General features: G+C 47.2%; 1 protein-coding gene and 1 long non-coding RNA gene across 2 annotated transcripts in view; one reads left to right on the forward strand and one right to left on the reverse strand.

Annotated features, from left to right (window-relative positions):
* Positions 1-1,401: 1,401 nt before the first annotated feature.
* LOC147120022 (uncharacterized) overlaps positions 1,402-25,430 on the reverse strand; it is a 62,739-nt gene continuing 38,710 nt past the window's right edge. The window contains exon 4 of the long non-coding RNA XR_015078114.1: positions 1,402-1,636. This is a non-coding gene — a long non-coding RNA (uncharacterized LOC147120022). The remainder of the gene's footprint in view (positions 1,637-25,430) is intronic.
* The window catches only part of col18a1a (collagen type XVIII alpha 1 chain a), a 381,250-nt gene continuing 357,883 nt past the window's right edge, over positions 2,064-25,430 (forward strand). The window contains exons 1-2 of the mRNA XM_085985533.1: positions 2,064-2,212; positions 2,347-2,420. Of these exons, the coding sequence (XP_085841659.1) occupies positions 2,199-2,212; positions 2,347-2,420 (88 nt within the window). The 5' untranslated portion in view covers positions 2,064-2,198. The remainder of the gene's footprint in view (positions 2,213-2,346; positions 2,421-25,430) is intronic.

Below are 25,430 nucleotides of genomic sequence, written 5' to 3' on the forward strand. Positions count from 1 at the left end.
TCACCTGGACTTGGGAGTATGAGTGCTACAACTGGTCTTATTGTCGCAGGTTTGGGAGCAGAGTATCAGCTGGGGTTCCTGCTGCTAATCATTGTCCGGTGATCCCTGTTGGATGTGTGGATGGTGGGCGGGTGAGGGTGGAATTGGGCTTGGCTACGATGCCACCTGTTGTCCAATAGCCTGCTGATGCTTGCTTTTGAGGTTCACATGTGAATAGAGTCATAGAGTCATAGAGTTATACAGCACAGAAAGAGGCCCTTCAGCCCATCGTGTCCGCGCCGGCCATCAAACCCTGTCTATTCTAATCCCATTTTCCAGCACTTGGTCCGTAGCCTTGTATGCTATGGCATTTCAAGTGCTCATCTAAATGCTTCTTGAATGTTGTGAGGGTTCCTGCCTCTACCACCCTTTCAGGCAGTGAGTTCCAGATTTCAACAACCCTCTGGGTGAAAAAGTTTTCCCTCAAATCCCCTCTAAACTTCCTGCCCCTTACCTTGAAACTATGCCCCCTGGTAATTGACCCCTCTACTAAGGGGAAAAGTTCCTTTCTATCTACCTTATCTATGCCTCTCATAATTTTGTACACCTCAATCAGGTCCCCCCTCAGACTTCTCTGCTCCAAGGAAAACAACCCCAGCCTGTCCAGTCTCTCTTCATAGCTAAAGCGCTCCAGCCCAGGTAACATCCTGGTGAATCTCCTCTGCACCCTCTCCAATGCAATCACATCCTTCCTATAGTGTGGCGACCAGAACATGCCCATCTGACCAACCCATCTATATCATCCTGTAGCCTGAGGCTTCCCTCCTCGCTATTTACCACTCCACCAATTTTCGTGTCATCTGAGAACTTACTGATCATACCTCCTACATTCATATCTAAATCATTAATGTACACTACAAACAGCAAAGGACCCAACACCGATCCCTGTGGTACACCACTGGACACAGGCTTCCAGTCACAAAAACAACCTTCGACCATCACCTTCTGCCTCCTGCCACTAAGCCAATTTTGGATCCAATGTGCCAAATTGCCCTGGATCCCATGGGCTCTTACCTTCTTGACCAGCGGGACTTTGTCAAAAGCCTTACTGAAGTCCATGTAGACTACATCAACTACACTACCCTCATCCACACACCTAGTCACCCCCTCGAAAAATTCAATCAAATTGGTTAGACATGACCTCCCCATGACAAAGCCATGCTGACTATCCTTGATTAATCCTTGCCTCTCCAAGTAGAGACAGTGGGCGGTCAAGGAGGTTGTTCGGCCCGACTGCCTGCCACGTTTGCGCCCGGGTGGCCCTGGAGATGGAGCACACAGTGTCCGCCGGCACGCTCGAGGCCTTCCGCAACCGGTGGGCGCCGTGAGGACTGGAGTGCATCATCACCACTGACAGCAAAATTTTAATTTAAGTTAAGTTTGCTTTAATGTTTTATTAGTTACAGGTTATTTGTTTTAGTGCACCCAATCAAAAGAGTACACCAAATTGGAATCCGATCTCAACGATGTGCTGCCTTTAGTTATCGATCATCCAGCGGTGTTGGCGTCAGTTTCAAGTGTAGTAATTGCTCGGTTTTTTTTGGTTTGGCACCTCAGCTTCTGGAGGTGAGCTTGGTCACAATCAATTCCAAACTCACTGAAATAAATGGGTGGGCACAGTTAGTAATTCCATTACAGTGTACAGAAGCACAGACACACACACACGAGAAATAAGAACAGTCACTTTTAATGCAAATCTCTCCTCCTGACCTCTTCCTGTGCAGGGGCTGAAACCAGGGGCAAGGAACAGAGTTGGAATGGAAATTCATCCGTAACGAAATGTAGTAATCTTTCCTTCCTCCCTCTCTCTCCCGTCGTTTTTCAGAGACACAAGTTGTTTGCATGAACTACTGTTCCAGAAGGCAGAATCCGCACTCTTAAAGTATTATGACTGTATAAACTTAACTTAAATTAGATCAATACAATTATTTTGGTTACTTTTGCCAGATAAAAGGTTAGGCGGTAGGACCCAGGGGAATCCACAGCCCGGGGCAGTGAGAGTTAATATTATTCTGCCCGCCTCTCTCTCTCTCTCACACACTTGCTCTCCTTGAGTCAGCTGTTCAGCGGTACCACAGACTCCACGGTTGGGAGCTAAAAAGCCCCTTCAATCTGCTTTCTATGTGCTTTGTCCAAGCCTCCCAACAGTTGCAGAAGTCATGCCTATGAGGAGGTGAGCCCATCACTTTTCTCTCTCTGTCTGTGCTGCTTTGACCAGTTAAGAAAACTTTTCACTTCCCCCCCCCCCCCAAAAAAAAACTTTTTGCTTGTGTGTTTTAAAGTCAGTTTTCTCGTCCACTTCTGCAGGTGCTGTTTGTGGTGGAAGCCAGCGATCTTCATTGTTCTGTCTCTCGGTACTCCAGCAGCTTCCCAGGATCCAGGTAAAATCTCCTCTGTGTGTGGGGAGGGGGTTGGAATTGTTTAGCCTACTTGCCTCAAGTCAGGATGTGCTGTATTTGCAGAAAAGCTTACGAGTTAATCACTCACTGTTAGTTCTGTGTCTTTGCAAGTTTGGGGAGCTGAGTGTCAGACAGTTTGGTGGGGGGTGAGTGTGTGTTGGGGGGGATTGTTTGTTTATTGGGCAGAAAGTTCAGGAATCTGGAGGTACTGCACAGCTTGCGTTGGTCTGGGTGGGATGGGGGGGAGTGGGAGGCGGGTTGAGTGAGTTTCAACATGTCCTGGTTATCTTCAACTGCAGGGCTTTCTCGCTGTGGAGTTTAGCAGGCTAACTGCAGCAGATGCAAACTTTCTTTTTAAGGAGGTTGCGAGATAACGGGAACGTGAGAGAGAAATCTTTTTCAAACTGTTGGGACTCTGCAATTTTTAATCAGGCGTGGGTTTTTTTTGTCAAATTTCCCGTGTGGCTAAGCAGTTACATTGATTTACATAGAATTTACAGCACAGAAACAGGCCATTCGGCCCAACTGGTCTGTGCTGGTGTTTATGCTTCACACCAGCCTCCCATATACTTATCTAGCTTCCCCTTAAATACATCTGATAGTTGCCTCAACTACTCCATGTGGGAGTGAGTTCCACTCTGAGTACAGAAGTTTCTCCTGAATTCCTTATTGGATTTATTAGTGACTATCCTATTTATGGCCCCTAGTTTTGGAGTCCCTCGCATGTGAAAACATTTTCTCTAGTCTATTCCATCAAACCCCTTCATAATTTTAAAGACCTCTATTAGATCACCCCTCAGCCTTTTTTTCTAGCACCAAGTCCAGTTCACCCATCACTCCTGTGCTCGCTGACCTACATTGGCTCCTGGTTAAGTAATGCTTCGATTTTAAAAGTCTCATCCTTGTTTTCAAATGCCTCCATGGCCTCGCCCCTCCCCAGCTCAGTAACCTCCTCCAGCCCCACAACCCGCCCCCGTCCGAGATATCTGCGCTCCTCTAATTCTGGCTGCTTGGACATCCCTGATTATAATCGCTCAACCATTGGTGGCCGTGCCTTCAGCTGCCAAGGTCCTAAGCTCTGGACTCCCTCTCTGCCTCTCGACCTCTCCTCCTTTTAAGACGCTCCTTAAAACCTCCCTCTTTGACCAAGCTTTTGGTCACCTGCCCTAATTTCTCTTTCTGTGGCTCGGTGTCAAATTTTGTTTGCTAAAACTCCTGTGAAGCGCCTTGGGATATTTTACTATGTTAAAGGTACGATCTAAATACAAATTGTTGTTGTCGAGAAAAGAGCCCCAGCCTGTTAAGTCTTTCCTGATATTTGTAACCTCTCAGTTCTGGGATCATCCTTGCAAATCTTTTTAGCACCTTCCCCAGGGCCTCTATCCTTTTTACACCCTGTATCTTATTTGAGCTGTTGGATGCTTGGGTGTGTGATTGCCATACCACTAAGGTTCACTAAGGCTGTATAATTTGTCATTTGGTTTGGAAATCCCTCTGCTGTCTTCATTTGCCAAGACCCAGCAGGAAGGAGCATTGAATAACCTTGAAACTGTGCAGTAGATCTCCTGTGAGCTTGCAAGCATGTAAGATTTGTGTAAATTTTATATTTGATGACCTGTTAATGGAGTGGCCTAGGGGTGATCCTAGAAGAAAGAATTGCAATTCTGTAGCACCTTTCATGACCTCAGGACATCCCAAAGTGCTTTATAGCCAATAAAGTACTTTTGAAGTGTAGTCACTGTTTCCTATATTACAACAATCAGCCAAGTTGCGCACAGCAAGCTCCCACAAACAGAAATATGATAACGACCAGATAATCTGTTTTGGTGAAGTTGGTTGAGGGATAAATGTTGACTGGGACAGCAGGGAGAACTCCCCTGCTGTTCTTCAAAATAGTGCCATGGGATCTTTTGCGTCCACCTGAGAGGGCAGATGAGGCCTCTTGGTTGTTGAGGAGATGTGGATTGTGAGATCTGATTGGCATTTACTAATATTAGCCAGCTTTGTTATTTTGCAGGGAGGAATGAGTGGGGGGGTGCATGAAAGGAGGCAGCCCAGTTGGTAGCACTCATCTCTTGAGTCAAAAGGTCGTGCGTTCAAGTCCCACTCCAGAGACCCGAACACACAATACAAGGCTGACGGTACTGAGGGAGTGCTGCATGGTCATTGCAATCTTTCACGAGACGTTCAAATGGGTGTCTGCAATCTCGGGTAGACGTAAAAGATCCTATTGCGCTATTCAGAGAAGATCAGGAGAGTTGTCCCTGGTGTCCTGGCCAATATTTAGTACTCTACCACCATAGCTAAAACAGATTATCTGGTCATTTATCGCATTGCTGTTTGTGGGACCTTGCTGTGTGCAAATTGGCTGCCTTTTCTGCCTACATAACAATAGCACTTACACTTGAAAAGTACTTCATTGGCTGCAAAATGCTTTGGGCTGTCCTGAGGAGGTACAGGTGCTGTGGAAATGGAGTTTCTTTCTTTATAGAGGAATATTTCCCACAGTGCTTCATTATGGTCTAGTGGTTGACTAAAGAGTGGTATTGACTGCCCGTGGCTGATCCTTAATGAAGAGCACTGTGGGTTGAGGGGAGGGTTGGGCTTGCCTGTGGCATTACAAAGCTTGTGCAGTAGAAGGAGCTTGCCTCTTAGAAAGTCATAGATGTAATCTGAGTGTGCCGGGCTTCAGAATGAACCAGAGCCCGCACTGTGAGCCAGATTGATTAGATGCGGTTTCTAGAGCTGGTTACCTTGAAGCGCATGTGGCACATGCTGGATGTGGGCAGTGTGTGCTCCACTCTGAGACTTGAGTTCTGATACAGGTGTGCACGGTACTTTTTTGACTAGGAAACCAATTGGCTGTTGCCTGTATGGTCATCTGGCCGCAGATGCACACCTTTTCCACAAAGTTGCCTGTACAACAACAACTTTATTTCTTTACATAACGCCTTTAACATCATAACATGTCCCAAGGTGCTTCACAGAAGCGCAATCAGAAAAAATTTGACACCAAGCCACATAAGGCGATATTAGAACAGATGACTCAGGTAGGCTTTAAGGCGCGTCCTTGAAAGAGGAGAGAGAGGTGGAGAAGTTTCGGGAAGGAATTCCAGAGCTTGGGGCTGAGGCAGCTGAAGGCTCGGCCACCCATGATGGGGCAAAGGAAGTTGGGGATGCGCAAGAGGCCAGAGTTGGAGGAACGCAGAGATCTTGATCGATTGTCAGGCTGGAGTGGTTACAGAGATGGGGAGGGGTGAGACCATGAAGGGATTTGAACACTGGGATGAGAAATTTAAAATTGAGGCATTGCCAGACGAGCACAGGGGTGACTGGTGAACGGGACGGTGCGAGTTAGGATACCGGGCAGCAGAGTTTTGTATGAGCTCAAATAACACTCCGTGCAGACCCTGTGTGTAAGTGTAAGCCGAAATAGACTCGCTGTGTTCAATTATCAGACGTGTGCAAGTGTCTTCACCAAAACCTGGTCGGATTATGTTGGAAAGTGGCCCTTTTCCCCACTCTTAATTCAGATTGTCTGTACCCATCGGGATGGAGAGCGGGTGTACAGTGACTGACAATTTAATGGTAGCTGGAGATGAAATCAGGGCAGGGAGTCCGCACTGAATTGAGAATTGGCTTTTAACATCATGATATTACTGGAGACGTGCAGGCACCAGAAACTGGTTCAGTTTCTCGATGAAGCACAGTACTTAATGACTTAAACAGCATTTCCTTTTTTTTAATGGAACGGTTGACTTTTCTGCAATTCTTTTGCATTTGTCAAGTAGCATTTCACATTGTAAAATGAATCTGAAGTCCTTCTGGGAATTGCTCGTTTAGAGCGAATGGAGCATTTTAATACTTTCATTTCTGTGGCGCTTGATCACTTCTCAAACATTTCACACAGTGAATGACTTGTGGAGTGCAGTGACTGTCGTATGACAATGATTACATTTTGTTGGCCCTGCATATTTATATAAACACTTCTTTTTACAGTTTTTGATTCTTTTTGCTAGTGGGGAGGGAGGTTATAGGTAATTGAAAGCCAATACCTCTAAATGTTGCCTGGCTGTGAAATGTCGTATTTGAAATCGGTAAGATTTAATCATGCTAATATCCCCCCCCCCCCCCGCCCCCACCCCCGCATAAGTGTTTCTCGAGTATATTAAGAAAGACTTGCATTTCATACAGCATCTTTTATGACCTCGGGACGTCCCAAAGTGCTTTACAGCCAATGAAGTACATTTGAAGTGTGGTCACTGTTGTAATGGAGGAAACACGCAGCCAATTTGTGCACAGCACGCTCCCACAAATAGCAATGAGATAATGACCAGACCATCTGTTTTTATGGAGTCGGCCATTTAGAGGAGAAATTTCTTCACTGAAAGGGTTGGGAATCTTTGGAATTCTCTACTCCCAGAGGGCTGTGGATGCTCCGTCGTTGGATGTATTCAAGACGGAGATCGATTAGATTTTTGGATACTAAGAGACTCGAGGGATATGGGGATAGTGCGGGCAGGTGGAGTTGAAGTAGAAGATCAGCCATGGTTTCATTGGATGGCGGAGCAGGCTCAACGGGCCGAATGGCCGACTCCTGCTCCTATTTCTTGTGTTCTAGTGAGGTTGGTTAAGGGATAAATATAGCCCATGAAACCAGGGAGAACTCCCCTGCTCTTCTTCGAAATAGTGCCATGGGATCTTTCACATCCACCTGAGAGAGCAGACGGGGCCTCGGTTTAACGTTTCTTCGAAAGACGGCAACTCCGACAGTGCAGCACTCCCTCAGCACTGCACTGGAGTGTCGGCCTAGATTTTTGTGCTCAAGTCTCTGGAGTGGGACTTGAACCCACGACCTTCTGACAGAGGGAAGTGCTACCCACTGAGCCGCGGCTGACACCTTCTGTATAAGTTTGTTCAGAAGCTGTAGTTTATCCAGTTGTTAACCCAGGAGAGACTGATCAAATTTTCGACAGTTGCTGGTTCTCCCCACAGATCACCTCTGTGTTTGGTTTAAATGTTCTAACGTTGAGAAAACCTCTCCTCTGTCGTCCAGCTCTGTGGGACCACCGTTCCTTGACTTCACTCCTACCTGTCCCAAAATACCCGCATGTCTCTTCAAATTGGCTTCTCTTTCCGCCACCGCATGCTCGCCATCACCCCTGTGATCGCTGAGCTACATTGGCTCCTGGTCCAGCAACACGCTGAATTAAAAGTTCTCCTCCTTATGTTCAAATCCTTCCATGGTCTCGCCCCCCCCTTATCTCTGTAACCTCCTTCAGCCCTACAACCCTCCCAAATCTCTGTGCTCCTCCAATTCTGGCCTTTTTTGCATCTGTTTTCCTTCGCCCCACAATTGGTGGCCTTGCTTTTAGCTGTCCAGGCCCTCCGCTCTGGAACACACACTCTACACTTCTCCACCTCTCTCTCTCTTTCCTCCTTTTAAGGTGCTGCTTAAAACTTAACTCTTTGACCAAACTTTTGGCCACTTGTCCCAATATCTCCTTAATTGGCTCGGTGTCAAATTTTGTCTGAAAGCTCCTGTGATGCGCCTTGGGACGTTTTACTATGTTAAAGGTGCTATATAAATGCAGGTGGTTGTTGTTGGAAGTGCCCCAATGTTCCATCCTCGGCCCCTTCCTTTTGCTCATTTGCATATTGCAGATTGACAGGATGATCTAGAGATGTGGGTGTCAGCTCCCATGTGTGTGCCGACAACACCCAGTTCTACTGCTCCACCAGCACCACGTCGAATTGCTCATCTGACTTCAATTCGTGGATGAGTTAGAACCTTCTCCAGTTGAACATTGGGAAGACCCAGACCATTCAATTCAGCTCCCACCAAATCTCTGTAGCCTTGCCCCCCAACTCCCAGTGCTCGGGCTGAACCAGATGTTGAAGGACCTAATTTTCTTGTTTGAATCCTGAGCTGAGCTGCAAACCCTATATATTAATCCATTGCCAAGACTGCAAAATCACCTGCCTTCCACCTTTCCTTCCCTCCAGAATCGACTTTTCTGACACTAGAGCCACCAGTACTATAACTCCTCCAAGTTCCACTGCCCGCCTGTTCCCTGCACACCCATTACTCCTATTCTTGCCAACCTCCATTGGATCCCTGTCCCCAATGCATTGAAATCAAAATCCTCTTGCCTGTCTACACATCTCTTCATGGCCTCACCATACCTAGGCAACCTTCTCCAGTCCTTCGTTCCTGACTATTCCTTTCATTTTTCCACTGCCCCCCACCCCTCCCCTCCACTCTGCTCCTCTATCAGTGGCAAAGATTCCAGCCATCTCAGTCTTACTATCTTTGGGGGGAATCCGTCCCTGAATCTCTCTGCCTTGCTGCTCCTTTCATGTTCCTTTTATTGTTTAAAAAAAAAACACACTTTCCGAACTCCGAAACCTTCCTTTTATTGTTTAAAAAAAAAAACACACTCTCCGAATTCCGAAACCTATCACTTGGACCTTACTTTTGGTCAGGTCTCCAAACTGGTCTGCTATTCGCTGATATTGTTACCTCCTTCGTTTGGATGCTTACTGAGTTAAAAGGCTCTGCTTAAAACATGTGGCTAGTGAGGGTTGTTCTAACTGTTTCAGCACCTGCCATTGGCAGCCGTGCCTTGGCCCTAAACTCTGGAATTCCCTCCCTAAACCTCTCCACGCCTCTCTCCTTTTTAAGGCACTCCTTAAAACCTACCTCATTGACCGTGCACTCTCCTAATATCTCCTTTATATGGCTCCGTGTCAAATTTTGCCTGATAACGCTTCCGTGAAGCACCTTGGGATGCTTTACTACATTTAAAGGTGCTGTATAACTGCAAGTTGTTGTATAGGCTGAGAATGGGACCTGAATCACTGGCCTGCACAGGATTGCAGGTGCAATGATAAGATTTGCGAGCAATGGCCATTTACCTTGTGCCTGTCTTTTTAAAGCGGGCAATGAATTCCACGCCCCCCCCACCACCCCCCCCCTTAACCGCCTCGATGACATGGGTGTTGTAGTGCTGGCTCGGAAGCTGAGGCTGCCCTGTAAATGGGGTATTATAGTAAGCCTTGGAATAAAAGCTGTTCTCTGAATGTCATTTCATTAAAGGACTGGCATGTGGAAGACTGTATTAGCCGATCTCTCCTTATCAGTTCAGTCTGGGTTATCCTTTCCATGAGTTGGAGATGGAGCAAATCCCCTTGAATGAGGGCTGAGATATGTCCCAACTTGCACTAAGAAGGATTATGGCAGACTTTCTTAAACATCATAATTCAAAGTTCTCCACATTTTCAGGAGGTTGGGAGGGATTAGAGGCTGCTGAAAGCTGCCTTGTAAGGACGTTCATCGAGTCACCTTGGATTTTTAAAAAAACTTTTAAAGGGGCTGCATTCTGGTTAGCCTCATTATGCCTGTGTTTCAAAGCTATTAAAATCGCATGTATGCATTCAATCACAGAAACCTCACAGTGCAGATAGAGGCCATTTCGGCCCATCGAGCCTGCACCGACACATTGTTCCATTTTAACGTTCTTTACCTTTACAAACCGATTTACTCCTGTCAACAATAGTCCATTGAATAATTCAAGTCATTTCATTCATCAAAGTATGGAGTTGAAATGAGCCAAATCGTTGACCAGAGATTAGTGCTCTGTGTGGGCATCTGCTCAAGTCAGAGTGACCTTAATCTTACAACGCTACTCCTTTTTAGTCTGTAGACCCAGCAACGAGTGCAGTAACCTCCGGCGCTGATGTAGAAACGATTGTTCGCGAAAGGTCGATTTAAAAAAAAAAAAAAAGTCCCTTGCACGTCCCCATATTGCAAAATGGTGTTGGAGGCAGTTTGTCAATAATAGGTTGTGGGCCCCAAATGTCCATTGAAACTTAACTGCCCTCATTGCCAAGTGCAGGGGTTGCACTGTGTCATTCTGGTTGGACCCACTAAGGTCAGGGAGACTACAACAACAACTTGCATTTATATAGCACTTTTAACACTGTAAAATGTCCCAAGGTGCTTCAGGGGAGTGTTATCAGACAAAATGACACCGAGCCACAGAAGGAGATATTAGAACAGGTGACCAAAAACTTGGAGGCTGAGGTTTTAAGGAGGGTTTTAAAGGGAGAGAGAGTCAGGAAGGTTTAGGGAGGGAAATCCAGAGCTTAGGCCCGAGGCAGCTGAAGAGACAGATGCAAATGTTGGAGCGAAGGAAATCGGAGATGCGCAAGAGGTCAGAGCCGGAGGAGTGCAGAGATCTCGAAGGGTTGTAGGGCAGGTGGAGGTTACAGAGATGGGGAGGTGTGATGTCATGGAGGGATTTGAAAACCAGGATGAGAATTTTAAAACTGAGGTGTTGACAGACTGGGAGCCAATGTAGGTCAGCGAGCACAGAGGCGATGGGTGAAGTACAACCATTCTGTAGTAGAGCAGTGTTACACTGGTATCTATTAACAAGATTCTTGAATGCCATACAATACAGGCTTTGCCCAACCAACAGATTTCTTTTTAACAATGTGACGTTACTCAGAAGTACAGATTGTAGCAAAAATGGTGGAATGGGGAAGTAGTGGAAAGTATCAAACTGAATCTAGCAAAGGCTTGTTTGTAGTTTATCATATAAACTCGTTTTGTACTATGAATAATTTACCCCTCCTTCATTTCTGCAGATGCTCATCCTTAAAAGATGTACAAGTTTTCTATGTAACTCCCTTTATCAAAAAAAATGCCAGGTTCAGCTTTGTCTTCCCCCATATTCCTGGCAGTGTATTCATCACTCAACCTGGAAAAAGCTGAAATATTTCAGTCTTATCGTCAGATATGTCAGAACCTGGGTTGCCGGGAGATTGAGACTGCAATTAAAAGCCTCTCCTCTATGAATGGGACTTCTGAAGGCTGTAGATGAAAAACCCCGACTTATTTTGCAGGGACCCATCTGCTTGTTGTAGCTGGGTGGTCAGATAAGGACTTTGACAGCTTACATCTGTCAGGGACCTCCTCTCTCTCTATTCTGCTTTGTGTACGTGTGTGTGTGTATTCCAGCTATTCCACTTCTTGCAATTGTGAATTCTGAACTAACTTTACGAACACACAACCTCAGAATATACCAGCAACTTTAATGTCTAGAGGGCAGTTTCTATCCCTGCTCTAACATACAGAATGTCTTCTGTCTCAGCCGTGGCTCTGTGGCAGCCCTCTCGCCTCCGAGTCCGAAGATGGTGGCTTCGAATCCCACTCCAGAGATCTGAGCACAAAATCTAGGCTGACTCGCCAGTGCAGTACTGAGGGAGTGCTGCACTGTTGGTGGTGCCGCCTTTTGGGTGAGACGGAGGGCCCGTCTGCCCTCTCGGGTGGACTTCTAAGATCCCATGGGACTATTTTGAAGAAGAGCAGAGCAGTTCTGCCCAACATTTATCCCTGAACCATCATCACAAATACTTCCCTACTCTTCTTCAAAATAGTGGGATCTTTTACATCCACCTGAGCGGGCAGTCATGTCCTCGGTTTAACATCTCATCTGAAAGACGGCACCTCCGACAGTGCAGCACTCCCTCAGTACTGTACTGGGAGTGTCAGCCTAGATTTTTGTGTTCAAGTCTCTGGAGTGGGAACTTGAACTCACAACTGAGGTGAGAAAGTGCTACAAACTGAACCACAGATTATGAGCTGAGATGGGGGATGGTTTTGATATGACATAGTGCAGCCCAGTGTTTGGTCAGCAATGAAGTCAGGCGAGTTAAATTAATCTTTTGGCTTTAGCCAAGTGGTAGCTTGCTGATCAGAAACTTGGCCAGCTGGTTTGTCCTTCACTGGGAACGCAGGCTTTATAGATCACTCGCGAGTGTTTGATGCTGCTACTGGGAGCACACTGTTAATCTGTGGGGATTGCTGGGTGGGTTGGGCACTGTGCTGTATCGGACCAGGGAGTTCCTTGATGGCTTGTCTTTGTTCAGGAATCTGTTTGAAGCGCTCCAGCAGCATTTCTACACTAAAGTAAACCACAGCAAGAATCAACCTGTAGTTTAAATCAGAGAAAAATGTTGCAAGAGGAAAAGAGTGTCCTCCAGTCCAAAGAGCTGTGTAACTGTACTGTAGTGCTCTGATGTTAACTGAAAAGGCCCTTTTTGGTTTCCAATCAATAACGACTTGCATTTGTATAGCGCCTTTAACATCGTGAAATGTCCCAAGGCACTTCACAGGAGTGTAATCAGACCGAATTTGATATTAATAAGAAAGAAAAACTTGTATTTATATAGTGCCTTTCAAGACCACCGGACCTCCCAAAGTGCTTTACAGCCAATGAAGTACTTTTTGAAGTGTAGTCACTGTTGTAATGTGGGAAACATGGCAGCCAATTTGCGCACAGCAATGTCCCACAAACAGCAATGTGATAATGACCAGATAATCTGTTTAGTGATGTTGGTTGAAGGATAAATATTGGCCCAGGACACCGGGGAGAACTCCCCCGCTTTTCTTCAAAATAGTGCCATGGGATCTTTTACATCCACCTGAGAGAGCAGACGGGGCCTCGGTTTAACATCTTGTCCGAAAGACAGAGTGTCAGCCTAGATTTTTGTGCTCAAATCTCTAGAGTGGGACTTGAACTCACAGCCTTCTGACACCGAGGCGAGGGTGCTAGCCACTGAGCTATAGGTTTTAAGGAGCATCTGAAAGGAGGAGACTGAGGTAGAGAGATGTAGAGGTTTAGGGAGGGAATTCCAGAGCTTTGGGCCAGGACAGCTACAGGCACATTCTCCAGTGGAAGCGGGGTGGGGGGCCGGGGTGGGGGTGGGTGGGCGGGGCGGATGGACAAGAGGCCAGAGTCGGAGGACAGCCAAGTTCACAGAGGTAGTAGGGCTGGCGGAGGTTACAGAGACAGGGAGGGCAGAAGTCTCGATCGGATTTGAACGCTAGGATGAGAATTTTAAATTGGAGAAGTTGATGGACCAGGGGCAAATGTAGCCCAGTGAGCACGAGGATGATGGGATCATGCTTTTTAAAATTTTTATATTTCTTATGGTCTTATGTTCTTATGCCTGTTAAATGTCGCTAAAAGATGTTGAGGATCTTTGTGGTTCCTTTAATTCGTGATGATTCCCAGACTCCTGGTGGGAGCTCCTCATGTCGGTGCAAGTCATTCATTATACACGATGCAGTCACTCCTGGAAAATTTCCTCTAATTGCAGCTCGTAACCTCATCCTCTGCAAACTAGTTTCAACTTGATTCCAATTGGAAAGGGAAACTTCCTTCCGTTGGTTAGGAGACCGAGGTTCACTGAAGGAGTTGCTATGACTGACCACTGCTGGCTGAAACTTGGCTCCATTTCTAACCCATTCCCCAGTGTTTTAATGGAATTTGGTGTAGGGTCAGCACTTGGAATAGATTCTTCCACAAGGCCACAGTACCATGTACTCTGCTGTTACTGAATGGAATGTAAGCATTCTTAATCAATTGTATTTAGAAAGACGTTGTCTGATACGTGACTGGGACAAATATTTGGTTGCTGAATAAGATTTTCCTTTTGTCGCCCTCGCCCCCCCCTTACCGGCCACTCAATGCTTAATTTCTCTCCTAAAGGGAGTGATTCATCATGCTGCTTCTGCTCCTATGGGCACTGGCAGGCCCTCTGGCATTCTATACAGGTGGCCATTCTTTGCGAGTGGTCCATCCTCTACCCTCCGTAAACGTGAGCTCATCCAAAACTCTGCTGCCTGCTTCTTAACTCGCACCAAGTCCTGCTCCCAGTCCAACAACGCCTCAGATTTAAAATTTCTCATCCAAGTTTTTAAGTCCCTCCATGGCCTCCCCGTCCTAGCTTTACAATCTCTTCTAGCCCTAGAAAACCTCCCAGATCGCTGCGCTCCTCCAGTTCTGGCCTCTCGTGCATCCCCGATTATTATCGCTCCACCGTTGACGGCCGTGCCTTCAGCTGCCGAGGTCCTAAACCCTGGAATTCCCTCCCTAAACTTCTCCGCCTCTCTCCTTTTGCAGTCAGAATCAGGGGAATTTATAATGGGGAACAAAGAAATGGGAGACCTATTAAATACATACTTTGGTTCTGTCTTCACAAAGGAGGACACAAATAACCTCCCAGAGATGTCGGGGAACATAGGGTCTAATGACAGGGAGGAACTGATAGAAATCAGTATTTGTAGGGAAATGGTGTTAGGGAAATTGATGGGATTGAGGGCCGATAAATCCCCAGGGCCTGATAATCTACATCCTAGAGTACGTAAGGAAGTGGCCCTAGAAATAGTAGATGCATTGCTGGTCATCTTCCAAAATTCTATAGACTCTGGAACAGTTCCCATGGATTGGCGGGTAGCTAATGTTACCCCACTGTTCAAAAAGGGTGGTAGAGGGAAAACGGGGAATTATAGACCGGTAAGCCTGACATCGGTAGTGGGGAAAATGCTAGAGTCCATTATAAAGGATGTAATAGCAGAGCACTTGGAAAAAAGTGACAGGATCGGACAAAGTCAACATGGATTTACAAAAGGTAAATTGTGCTTGACTAATCTACTGGAATTTTTTGAGGATGTAACTGGTAAAATAGATAAGGGAGAACCAGTGGATGTGGTGTATTTGGATTTTCAAAAGGCTTTCGATAAGGTCCCGCATAAGAGATTAGCGTGTAAAATTAAGGCACATGGGATTGGGGGCAGGGTATTGACTTGGATAGAGAACTGGTTGGCAGACAGAAAGCAAAGAGTTGGAATAAACGGCTCTTTTTCTGAGTGGCAGGCAGTGACTAGTGAGGTACCGCAGGGATCGGTCCTTGGACCCCAGCTATTCACAATATATATTAATGATCTGGACGAGGGAACTAGATGTAATATCTCCAAGTTTGCAGACGACACACAGCTGGTTGGGCGTGTGTGCTGTGAGGAGGATGCCGAGAAACTCCAGTATGATTTGGACAGGTTGGGTGATTGGGCATAAGCATGGCAGATGCAATATAACGTGGATAAATGCGAGGTTATCCACTTTGGTGTCAAAAACAGGAAGGCAGAGTATTATCTGAATGGCAATAGACTGGGAGAAGGGGAAGTGCAATGAGACCTGGGCGTCCTTGTGCACCAGTCGCTGAAAGTAAGCATGCAGGTGCAGCAGGCGGTTAAGAAGGCAAATGGTATGTTGGCCTTCGTAGCGAGAGGGTTTGAGTACAGGAACAAGGATGTCTTGCTGCAGTTGTACAGGGCCTTGGTGAGACCACGCCTTGAGTATTGTGTGTAGTTTTGGTCGCCTTATCTGAGGAAGGATGTTCTTGCCATGGAAGGAGTGCAGCAAAGATTCACCAGGCTGATACCTGGGATGGCAGGAATGATGTATGAGGAGAGATTGGGTCGATTGGGCTTGTACTCGCTGGAGTTTAGAAGAATGAGAGGGGATATCATTGAAACTTATAAAATTCTAACAGGACTAGACAGACTAGATGCTGGAAGGATGTTCCCGATGGCGAGGGAGTCCAGAACCAGGGGTCACAGTCTAAGGATAAGGGGTAAGCCATTTAGGACAGAGATGAGGAGGAATTTCTTCACCCAGAGAGTGGTGAACCTGTGGGATTCTCTACCAAAGAAGGCAGTAGAGGCCAATTCATTAAATATATTCAAGAAGGAGTTGGATATATTTCTTAAGGCTAGGGGGATCAAGGGATATGTAGAGAAGGCAGGAACAGGGTACTGAATTTGGATGATCAGCCATGATCTCATTGAATGGCGGAGCAGGCTCGAGGGGCTGAATGGCCTACTCCTGCTCCTATCTTCTATGTTTCTATGTAAGACCCTGGGTTGCACTGCATTAAAGGTGCTATATAAATGCAAGTTGCTGTTGTTGGTCAGCAGGCTAGTTAATCGTTGGTCGAAGCTCAGCCCAATCTTTCCTTTCCTGTCGTTCACATGGCCTGCAGGGTAAGAATCAGGAGCAGGAACAGTTTTTTCTTTACATTTTCTTTCCCCTTCCCAACTCGGGGATGCTGAGCATCGGCCAATGCCATTGTAGCAGAGATCAGCTAACTGAGCACAGGCCAGGGATTGAACCTGGGACCTCCCTGCTCTCTTCAGCTTAAATATGGTGCATTTAGTCACTGGATCTGCCAGTCTGTCTTTCTCTTCTAAATTGACTCTTCACTCGCTGCGGGGCAGTTACTGTTCCAAATCAGATAAAATCCAAAAGGAGAACATTAGGCAGCCATACCATTCGAAGCACCTGTTTATTGGGTTGGAGTGAGTTGCAGGGTTTTGTCACCAGGTGACCCTACAACAACAACTATTTGTATTTATATAGCACCTTTTTAATGTAGTAAAATACCCCAAAGAGCTTTACAGGAGCGTTATCAGACTCAATTTGACACCAAGCCACATAAGGAGATATTGGGATTGGTGACCAATAGCTTGCCTGAAGAGGTGGGTTTTAAGGAGTGTATTAAAATGGAGAGAGAGGCGGAGAGGTTTATGGAGGGAATTCCAGAACTTCGTGCCTAGGAAGCCGGAGGCATGGCCGACAATGTTAATTGCTGAAACAGTTGTAACAGCCCTTGCTAGTCAAATGTCTTGGGAGTTAATTATTCCTGTTGGACTGCAATTATTCCTGTTGGACTGCAAACTTGCTTTACATTAGCAAGTGTTATCGGTCACCAATTGAGCTCATAGATTGAGAAAAGCCACTTTGATGCGATGTGTGGGAACTGCTGGCATCTGTGGAACAGTACCCACAATGAGTGACTGCCTTGAGGAGGGCTGAAGGAAACGACACTGGGGGACGGGGAGTATTGTTGACATTTTAATAGAAAAAAATATTGAAAAAGGAAAGCTGTAAGGAAGATGGTGAGAACATGAGCTGAGTGGAATGCAGTGCATCCAAAAGGGAGGAAGTCAAGATTTGGAGATGGGTGGCAAGGTTTAATTTTTCCAAAAAGCTACTTGCCTATGGTGAGCTAGCAGGAGGCATTTCAACCCATGGCATCAGGTGATGTCAGCCATCTGTACATGGGCACTATTGTACAGTGCCATGGCCAAACCTTTTGCCAATTCTTGGATCGGCCAGAGTTTTGATCGCTTAAAGGGGTCAGATAGAAACTTCACAGATTTTGATCCCCCAAATTGGCCTGGGGTTAGTGTCTGGGTTTTCACCTCTCCCAGGAGATCACATGGTGTTGGGTAGGATGGGGAGTGTCTATATTGTGATGTGCAAAGCACCGCAATTGTGTGACAGGCTGGATGGACCGGAGGGTCTTTTCCTGTCTGTCATTGTTCGTAAGAAACTAAATACTAAGGGGGGGAAAATTGGGTTGCTTTACGCCCTAAGAGGGTGCTAACTGGGCGCAAAGCAACTAGCGCCCGGGCGCAGTGCCGCCCACACCTCCTGCGAAATTCAGCGGGAGGTTAGTGGCGGCGCTAACTGGTAGAGCCCGGCGGTGCTGCGCCGCCGGCGATGATATCATCGCTGTGCGCAGCACCCCGGCCGCGATCTTTGGGAGCGTCCCCTGACTTACCACCGGGCGCTATGTCCGACGGGATCAGGGGGGCCTGCCTACAGCTGGGGAGACGCTACTTAAAGGCGAGGTGCGGGGTGGCCATTTTTGTTGCTTGCCGCCCCGCATCTGCCTGTGCTCCCGTCCCCGGTCTCCTGAACCGCACCCCCTGCCAGGCGGAGTGCTGGCTGTGCTCCAACTGGGCCCCGGGTTGTGCTGCGCAAGGCCCCTCCCCTTTAAGAAGGGGAGGAAAGCCAGCAATACCGCGGCGCGACGCTGCGGCACGTAGCGCCACGATATTGACTCTCGGCGCCCCAAGAGGGATGCAGGGTGCTTCCAGTAGCTTCCCTCTTGGGGCGCAACCACTCCATTTCTGGCGCGGGGGCGCTGATCTTTCCGGGGCACTAAAAGTAGCACCCCGGCAAAGTTATTAATTATTAGCCCTAAATATTTGCCCCGTTTCATGTGGTAGATAATTCCAAAGACTTGAGGGGTTTTTGAAATAACATGAGCGGACAGTTGGTGCTGTGGAGGAGTGATCTTTGGGAAGAGTGGTCTTTTTTGTTCATTTGACAGCTCTTTTATGGGTGACATAAAGCAGGGGCAAAAATTTAAACCTTGTAAAGATACTGTGCATTTTTAAGATGTGCTTGTTACCATAGTGCAGGATCTTTGTGAAGGGTTAAAGGTAATTTGTGTCACTCACTGAAAAGCACTGGGAGTGGTGACTTCAAGATAGCCTGCTTGTTTAGCGACACTGCATTCTTCCTCCGTGTAAATGCGGGCCTTCTGTAAACTACTTCGCAACCGCAGTTTTAACGTGTGTTACCCCTACTGACGCCATACATAACGTGACCTAAGTACTCAAAAGCTTGACCTTCAAAGAGAATTTGCTTTGAAGCTGTCCTGTACTTCACGAAGCAATGGACTGAAATTTCAATATGCGGCTCCTCTTCATAGAAGGGAGACAATGCTGGCAAATTAACCGAGAGTTACTATCATTGAAAAGCTACCATGAAACTTAGGAGAGCCTTTTATTTGCCCCAGTATCCCCAGATGGGAACAAAAAGCTTTACGGTAAGTGCCCTGGGGTACCAGAAATATGATAAACAAATAATAAATAGTCCGGCACAATAGAGCGCTATTGCACACAATAATTAACTCCATAATGGGATTGTGAGCATGAATTATCGGCTCTAAACCTTGTGGTTCCCACTGGTCATAGAAGGCCACGCGTGTACAATTAGGCACCACATGTTACATTTCTAGGGCCGCCCAGGCAAGACCGTAGAAAAGAGGCAGGCAACTAGAGCGATCACCCCATGGGGCTTGCCCATCCTGGACCAGCAAATTACTGTTTTAGCCAGGCCCTAGTGATCAGTGAATACGAGAAGATCCTCCAACTTACCTGCCCCTACCCCCCCACCCCGCACCGGGACCCAAGGTTAAGAGCATGGGGCTAAAGTGCACCAAAAGTGGAGGAGCAACCCCTTCAGGTAACTATACAGGGGCCGCAACCTCTCGCACTGTACGTACACATGGACCATGGTTTCTGCTAGGCCGCAAAAATCAGACATTATCTAAAGTGTCCATTGTTGATTCTTTTGGAAGATTTGACTGTTTGGTGATGAGAATTTATTCCTTTGCTAAACCTAAAGGTGCTGCAGAGAAAGGGTTGGCAAATGAGCAGTTGCATTATTGATGGGGTAGACAGCGAGAAACTGTTTCCTTTGGTGGGGGAGTCTAGAACAAGGGGGCGTAACTGAGATTGATAGATTTTGGTTAAGTAAGGGTTGTGGAACCAACACGGGTAAATGGAGTTGAGATTATAGATCAGCCATGATCTAAATAAATGGCGGAACAGGCTCGAGGGGCCTCAATGTCCTCCTCCTGTTCCTATATCCCATTGGGCAATTCCCGTGACCCAAGTCACAGAAGAGTGACCTTTCTGCACCGGATCCCTGTGTCTGCGAGCACCCCCCCCCCCCCCCCCTTTATTCAAACTATGGTTGTCAATTCTGGTTGGACATATTCCTGGAGGTTTTATTATGCAATCTCCTGCCTCCAACCGCCCCGCCCCCACACTCCTGCCATTGGTCGCCCGACATGCCCATCCTGATAGCCTTCCCCCCCACCAATTGGAAAGCAAACAGACTCTTCAGTACCTGATTGGATGATTGACTGTGTCAAACCATCTCTTCTCAGTCTCCAATATTTCTATAACTAATAACTGAAAGTAGTCAAAGAAAATGAAAGAATACGTTTTTTTAATGGCCCTATGACTATTATCCCGGATTTCTCGCAGCAGTGACCTGGAGATTAATCTTCAATTCCTGGAGGGTTGGTAACCCTTATCCCAATGCAAGAATCACAAACCCAGGAAGTTGTGGGTCTACAATTCTGGCATTGGAGGGGTGAAAGGGAGCCAGTTTCAGCACTGCAAGTGTGAGAGGCCGGCTCAAGGAACCGGCTCGGTCACAACCCGAGCTGCAGAATGTAATCTGTAAACACAGTTTTGTTCCCTGTTGGTTTTCACTCTGTCTGGCAGTGCTATAGAAAGAAGAAGAAAGAACAAACTTTTATTTCTGTGACGCCTTTCATGACCTTGGGACATCCCAAAGCGCTTTGAAGTATTTTTGACGTGTAGTCACTGTAGGAAACACAGCAGCCAAAATTGCGCACAGCAAGCTCCTACAAACAGCAATGTGATGATGTAATCTGACTTTTTTAGTGATGTTGGTTAAGGATTAAATAGGATTGGACACTAGGATAACTCCCCTGCTCTCCTTCGAAATAGTGCCATGGGATCTTTTACGTCCACCTGAGAGGGTAGACGGGGCCTCGGTTTAATGTCTCATCTGAAAGACGGCACCGCCGACAGAGCAGCACTCCCTCAGTACTGCAGTGGGAGTATCGGCCTGGATTTTGTGCTCCGGTCTCTAGAGTGGGACTTGAACCCACAACTTACTGATGCAGGTGAGAATGCGACCCACTGAGGCACGGCTAACACATATAGAAGTAAAGAGCAGTGTAGTTCTCGACAACGATTACGATCTGATTGTTTGCAAGTGTCCTCGAGTGTAAAGATTTGTGCTTGGGAGTCTGCTGATGCCTGTCCTGTATCCTGCACATTGAACACGGAGCAGATTGCTATCCTAACATTGGTTTGACCTCGCTCCTCCTGTGCAAAGTTAGAAAGCTGACAAGATTTATTAAACTGTGAAAACGTTCTTTTTTTAAAAAATAAACCAAGTCAGTCCCTTTATGTGGCCTTGTGGCCAAAACCAACTGGTCGTCTCCCGAAGGAATTAATGGAAATTCTTCAAATTCTTAGGAGCAAAAGGGTGAAAGAGAAATGGAATCCCTGGGGGATGCAGCAATTTGGAGGTTAAATTTAAACTGTCAGTCTTTGCTGCTGATTCTTTTTAGTGGGATCTGAAAGGACTCCCGACTACAATGCCCCTGTTCATCTGCCTGTGCATGTTATGTGCGTCTATTAATGAGATGGACCAGCTAGCCAGGATGAATCTATACAATTCGTGAATAATGGGATTCCAAAACCTCCCAACCTTTTCAAGTGTTGCGGTCACACAAGAAAACTGGAATCTGCAGAAAAACTCACTTGAAACATACCTCTCCGTGAATATCCTGCCCAGTGTGGGGGGGGGGGGGGGAAATGGGCTTTTCCGGGAATCGTTCTGATGTCCTTGCAGCAAATGGGAGGCAAGTGCTTTGCAAATCAGTATTGACTGAAGTCGGTGGGTGTGGAGGCATCCAAGATTATCAAGGCAGGAAAACTTTTCATTCTTTCCCAAAGTTGTGACTTGCGGTGGGCTACCAGTCCATCTACTACTATTCCCAAGTAGCTAAACTTGGCGTGCGAGCCTAAATGTTGCGTGTTGGGGAAACTATTTGACCATGAGCGGGAGGCATCACAACTGAACCTGATGTCCACGTGGACACACGTTCTGGTTCAGGCGAGCACCGTCTGACCCTCTCTACATGTTGTTGAGGATGGATGACTAAGCAAATTAAGAAAGCCCATCCACCTCCCCATGACCTTTAATGGCACCACCATTGCCAAATCCCCAATCATCAACATCCTGGGGGCGGGGGGGGGGGGGGGGGGGGGGGAAGTCACCATTGACCAGAAGCTGAACTGGACCAGCCGTAACAGCACTGGCTACAAGAGCAAAAACGAGACTGGATGCTCTGGGATGAGTGGCTCACCTGACCCTTCAAAGCCTCTCCACCATCTACAAGGCTGAAGTCAGGAAGCTAAGCACCATCTGGGACAGAGTAGTTTGCTTGATTGGTGCTTCTACCACTGGACTTGTTCTTATTGGTGGGAGAGGGTGGATACCAAGAGCAGCAATGTTGTGGGAAGACCATTATTTGAAAATTCCCCTCCAAGTCACATGCCATTTTTCATCTGGTCGGAATCCTGGAATTCCCCAGTCCCCACCTAACAGCATTGTGGGAGCACCGTCACCACATGGACTGCAGCGGTTCACAAAGAAGGCTCCACCACCTGCTTGAGGGAGACGAGGGATGGGCAATGAATGTGGCCTTGTCAACGACATCCTAAGTTGTGCACTGTGTAGATATTAAAACTTCCTATTACTGAACTGTTCGGAGTGGCTGTAGAGATTAGCCCAAGGCTGCTGGAAATGTGGAACCTACTTGGCCTCTGTTATGGGGAGGATCCCACAGCCTTGGTAGAACAAGTTAAGCACGGTGTGTGCAAACTTCCATATGTAGATTTTTTTTTTTTTTTAACTTGTCATTTTTGTATTTGGGATAGTTTCCCTTTAATTTCAGGCAGACCCTATGGAGAAGGCTAAGAGGATAGTGCTGAGTGGAGCAGAGAAACCCCCCAAGTTATCAGGAATGAAGGACATCAGTTAAGCAGAGAGACTAGAGAAGCTGGGATTGTTCTCCTTCGAGCAGAGTAGGTTAAGGAGCGATTTGATAGAAGTGTTCAAAATTATGAGGAACGGCCTCCGTGTTAGATGATTCTGATTCTTTGATTCTAACCTCAGCATTTCTTCTCCTTCCTGGTCATCAGACCATCTTATTTGCATATTTTTCAAACTTTCCCCTAATCACAAAAGCCCCCTTAATAGTTGTAGGCACCCCTCCCTCGGTCCACTAGATGGCTACGAGCTACATCGTCTGATGCTGATGCATACAGATCAGGAAAGTCCAAGTTTAACGTCTGGTCAAATGAGCATGGAGTAAGCTGTCCTTCGCAGCTCCAGGGCTCGGGAAGGGATAATCTCAGCCAAGGTCTCTTCTGTTCAGCAGTCTGTGCTGGAGGACGGTTAAATTCAATGGCCTAGAAATTCAGTCGCGTTTGTGCCCACTTAGGGGCGAAAGAGTGGGTTGCGCCGGAAGTTTTTTAGTGCCCGAAATTAAGTTGGTCCCTAACAGCGGCGTTAGCCGGTAGCGCTGCGCCGGCACCGATGACGTCATCGGTGTGCGCAGCGCCCCGGTTCCAACACGATTCCGTGCCGAAGGCCAAATTCAGTTGCGGCCGCCTCGCCCGCAGCGGCCGCAAACAACGTTTGAAAAACGGGGCCTTGCAGCTCCGAGAGGCCGGCGCATAAAGGTGGAGGGGCGGCCGGCCGCTTTCCCGGTGGCCGCATGGCCGCACCTCCCTCCCCGGACTCCTGCACCACCCCCCCGCGGCATTGCTGTCTGACTCCCGCGAGCCCGGCACTTCTCCGTGGTGCCGGGCTCATTTGCCGGGGGAATCCAGCGGCGATCTCACGGCTGCAGGCAGCTCCTCCTTAAGAGAAGGAGGAGGCCTGCAGTACCCCAGCCTGCCGCACCGCATCGGGTGGCGCAGCGGCAGCTGGATGCCTGAAATAGACTTTCATCGCCCCAAGCGAGGCGGCCAAACCCTGCAATAGCGCCCGCCTCCGTCTTGGCCCGTCGCAACTGAATTTCAGGCGGGCGCTACGGGAATCCGGGCGAGCGCTAAATTTCGGGCGCTAAAGACCTGGCGGGGCCTTACTGAATTTCTAGGCCAATGGATGTCGGATGAGGAGAGGATCAGCATTGGCTGTTGATGGGCCTCCGTTGTGGAAGAAGCCATTCTGTTCAGACACCTGAGCCTGAAAAAAGTCCATTTTGAGAGAGAGGTGCTAGAGCCGTGGGCAATGCCCATTGAGCAAGACCCCACCAGGAGCGCTGATGGACAATTCATTGATTGCTGAGTCCCTGCGATTTGAGGACACTTTTATCTCGGCAAGAAAAGAAAGACTTGCATTTCTATAGCGCCTTTCACGACTTCAGAACATCCTAAAGCGCTTCACAGCCAATGAAGTACTTTGTTGAAGTGTAGTCACTGTTGTAATGTAGGAAATGGCAGCAGCCAATGTGCGCACAGCAAGCTCCCACAATCAGCTATGTGATCATGACCAGGTAATCTGTTTTTAGTGATCTTGATTGTGGGATAAATGTTGGCCAGGAAACTGGGGAGAACTCACCTGCTCTTCGAAATGGTGCCCTGGGATCTTTTGCGTTCACCTGAGAGCGCAGACGGGGCCTCGGTTTAACGTCTCATCCGAAAGACAGCACCTCCGACAGTGCAGCACTCCCTCAGCATTGCACCGGGAGTGTCAGCCTAGATTTATGTGCTCAAATCTCTGGAGTGGGGCTTGATCCCACAACAAAGGCTGTCGTTTTATATATTTGAGGTTACAGGTGTCTTCAGCTAAAGATTAATTCAGCATTTTGTTGCTTTTTATTTAAAAAAAAAATATGTTTGGATTAACTCCAAAAGGATGTATTTTGAGGAAACTGCATCTTTTAATTTTTATTTATAATTCTGGTGCTCTGCCAAGACCCGAAGAAGCTGAGGTTTAAATTGCAGTCAGAAGCTGCCTTTATTTGTTTCATAAACCTTTTCAAGCTCACTTCAAAGGTGATGTGAAAGACAGCCATGGGATTCACGTACAGATCTGTGCTGCTTTGATATCTGCTTAAGTGAATATTACTCGAGAGGTGTGCGACTGTGCCGAATGTTCTGGTTCCTCGCACTCTCACTGTAAATGTACGGGGTTCAAAAGGAAAAAGTGCAAGTCTACAAATACATAACTGTTCTGTCAACATCTATTCAGCTCATTTACAGTAAAGTAACTTTGTTATCAATAAAACTGCAGATCAGATTCAGATTTGATCTCCTTTATTCTCTCCTCTCCTCTTCTCCATGGCTCAGTGAGTAGCACTCTCACTTCCTGAGTCAGAAGGTTGTGGGTTCAAGTCCCGCTCCAGAGACTGGAGCACAAAATCAAAGCTGACACTCCCAGTGCAGTGCTGAGGAAGCACTGCACTGTCGGAGGTGCCGTCTTTGAGATGCTCCGTTAAACTGAAGCCCTGTCTGCCATCTCGGGTGGACATAAAAGATCCCACAGCACTATTTCATAGAAGAGCAGAGAGTTCTCCTCAGCGAGGTGGCCAGTATTTATCACTCAACCAACATAGCTTTAAAAAAAAACTGGGTCGTTATCACCTTGCTGTTTGTGGGAG

Source organism: Somniosus microcephalus, chromosome 4, assembly GCF_052327205.1.
Source record: "Somniosus microcephalus isolate GS21.2 chromosome 4, FLI_Smic_1.0, whole genome shotgun sequence".
Lineage (NCBI taxonomy): Eukaryota > Metazoa > Chordata > Chondrichthyes > Squaliformes > Somniosidae > Somniosus > Somniosus microcephalus.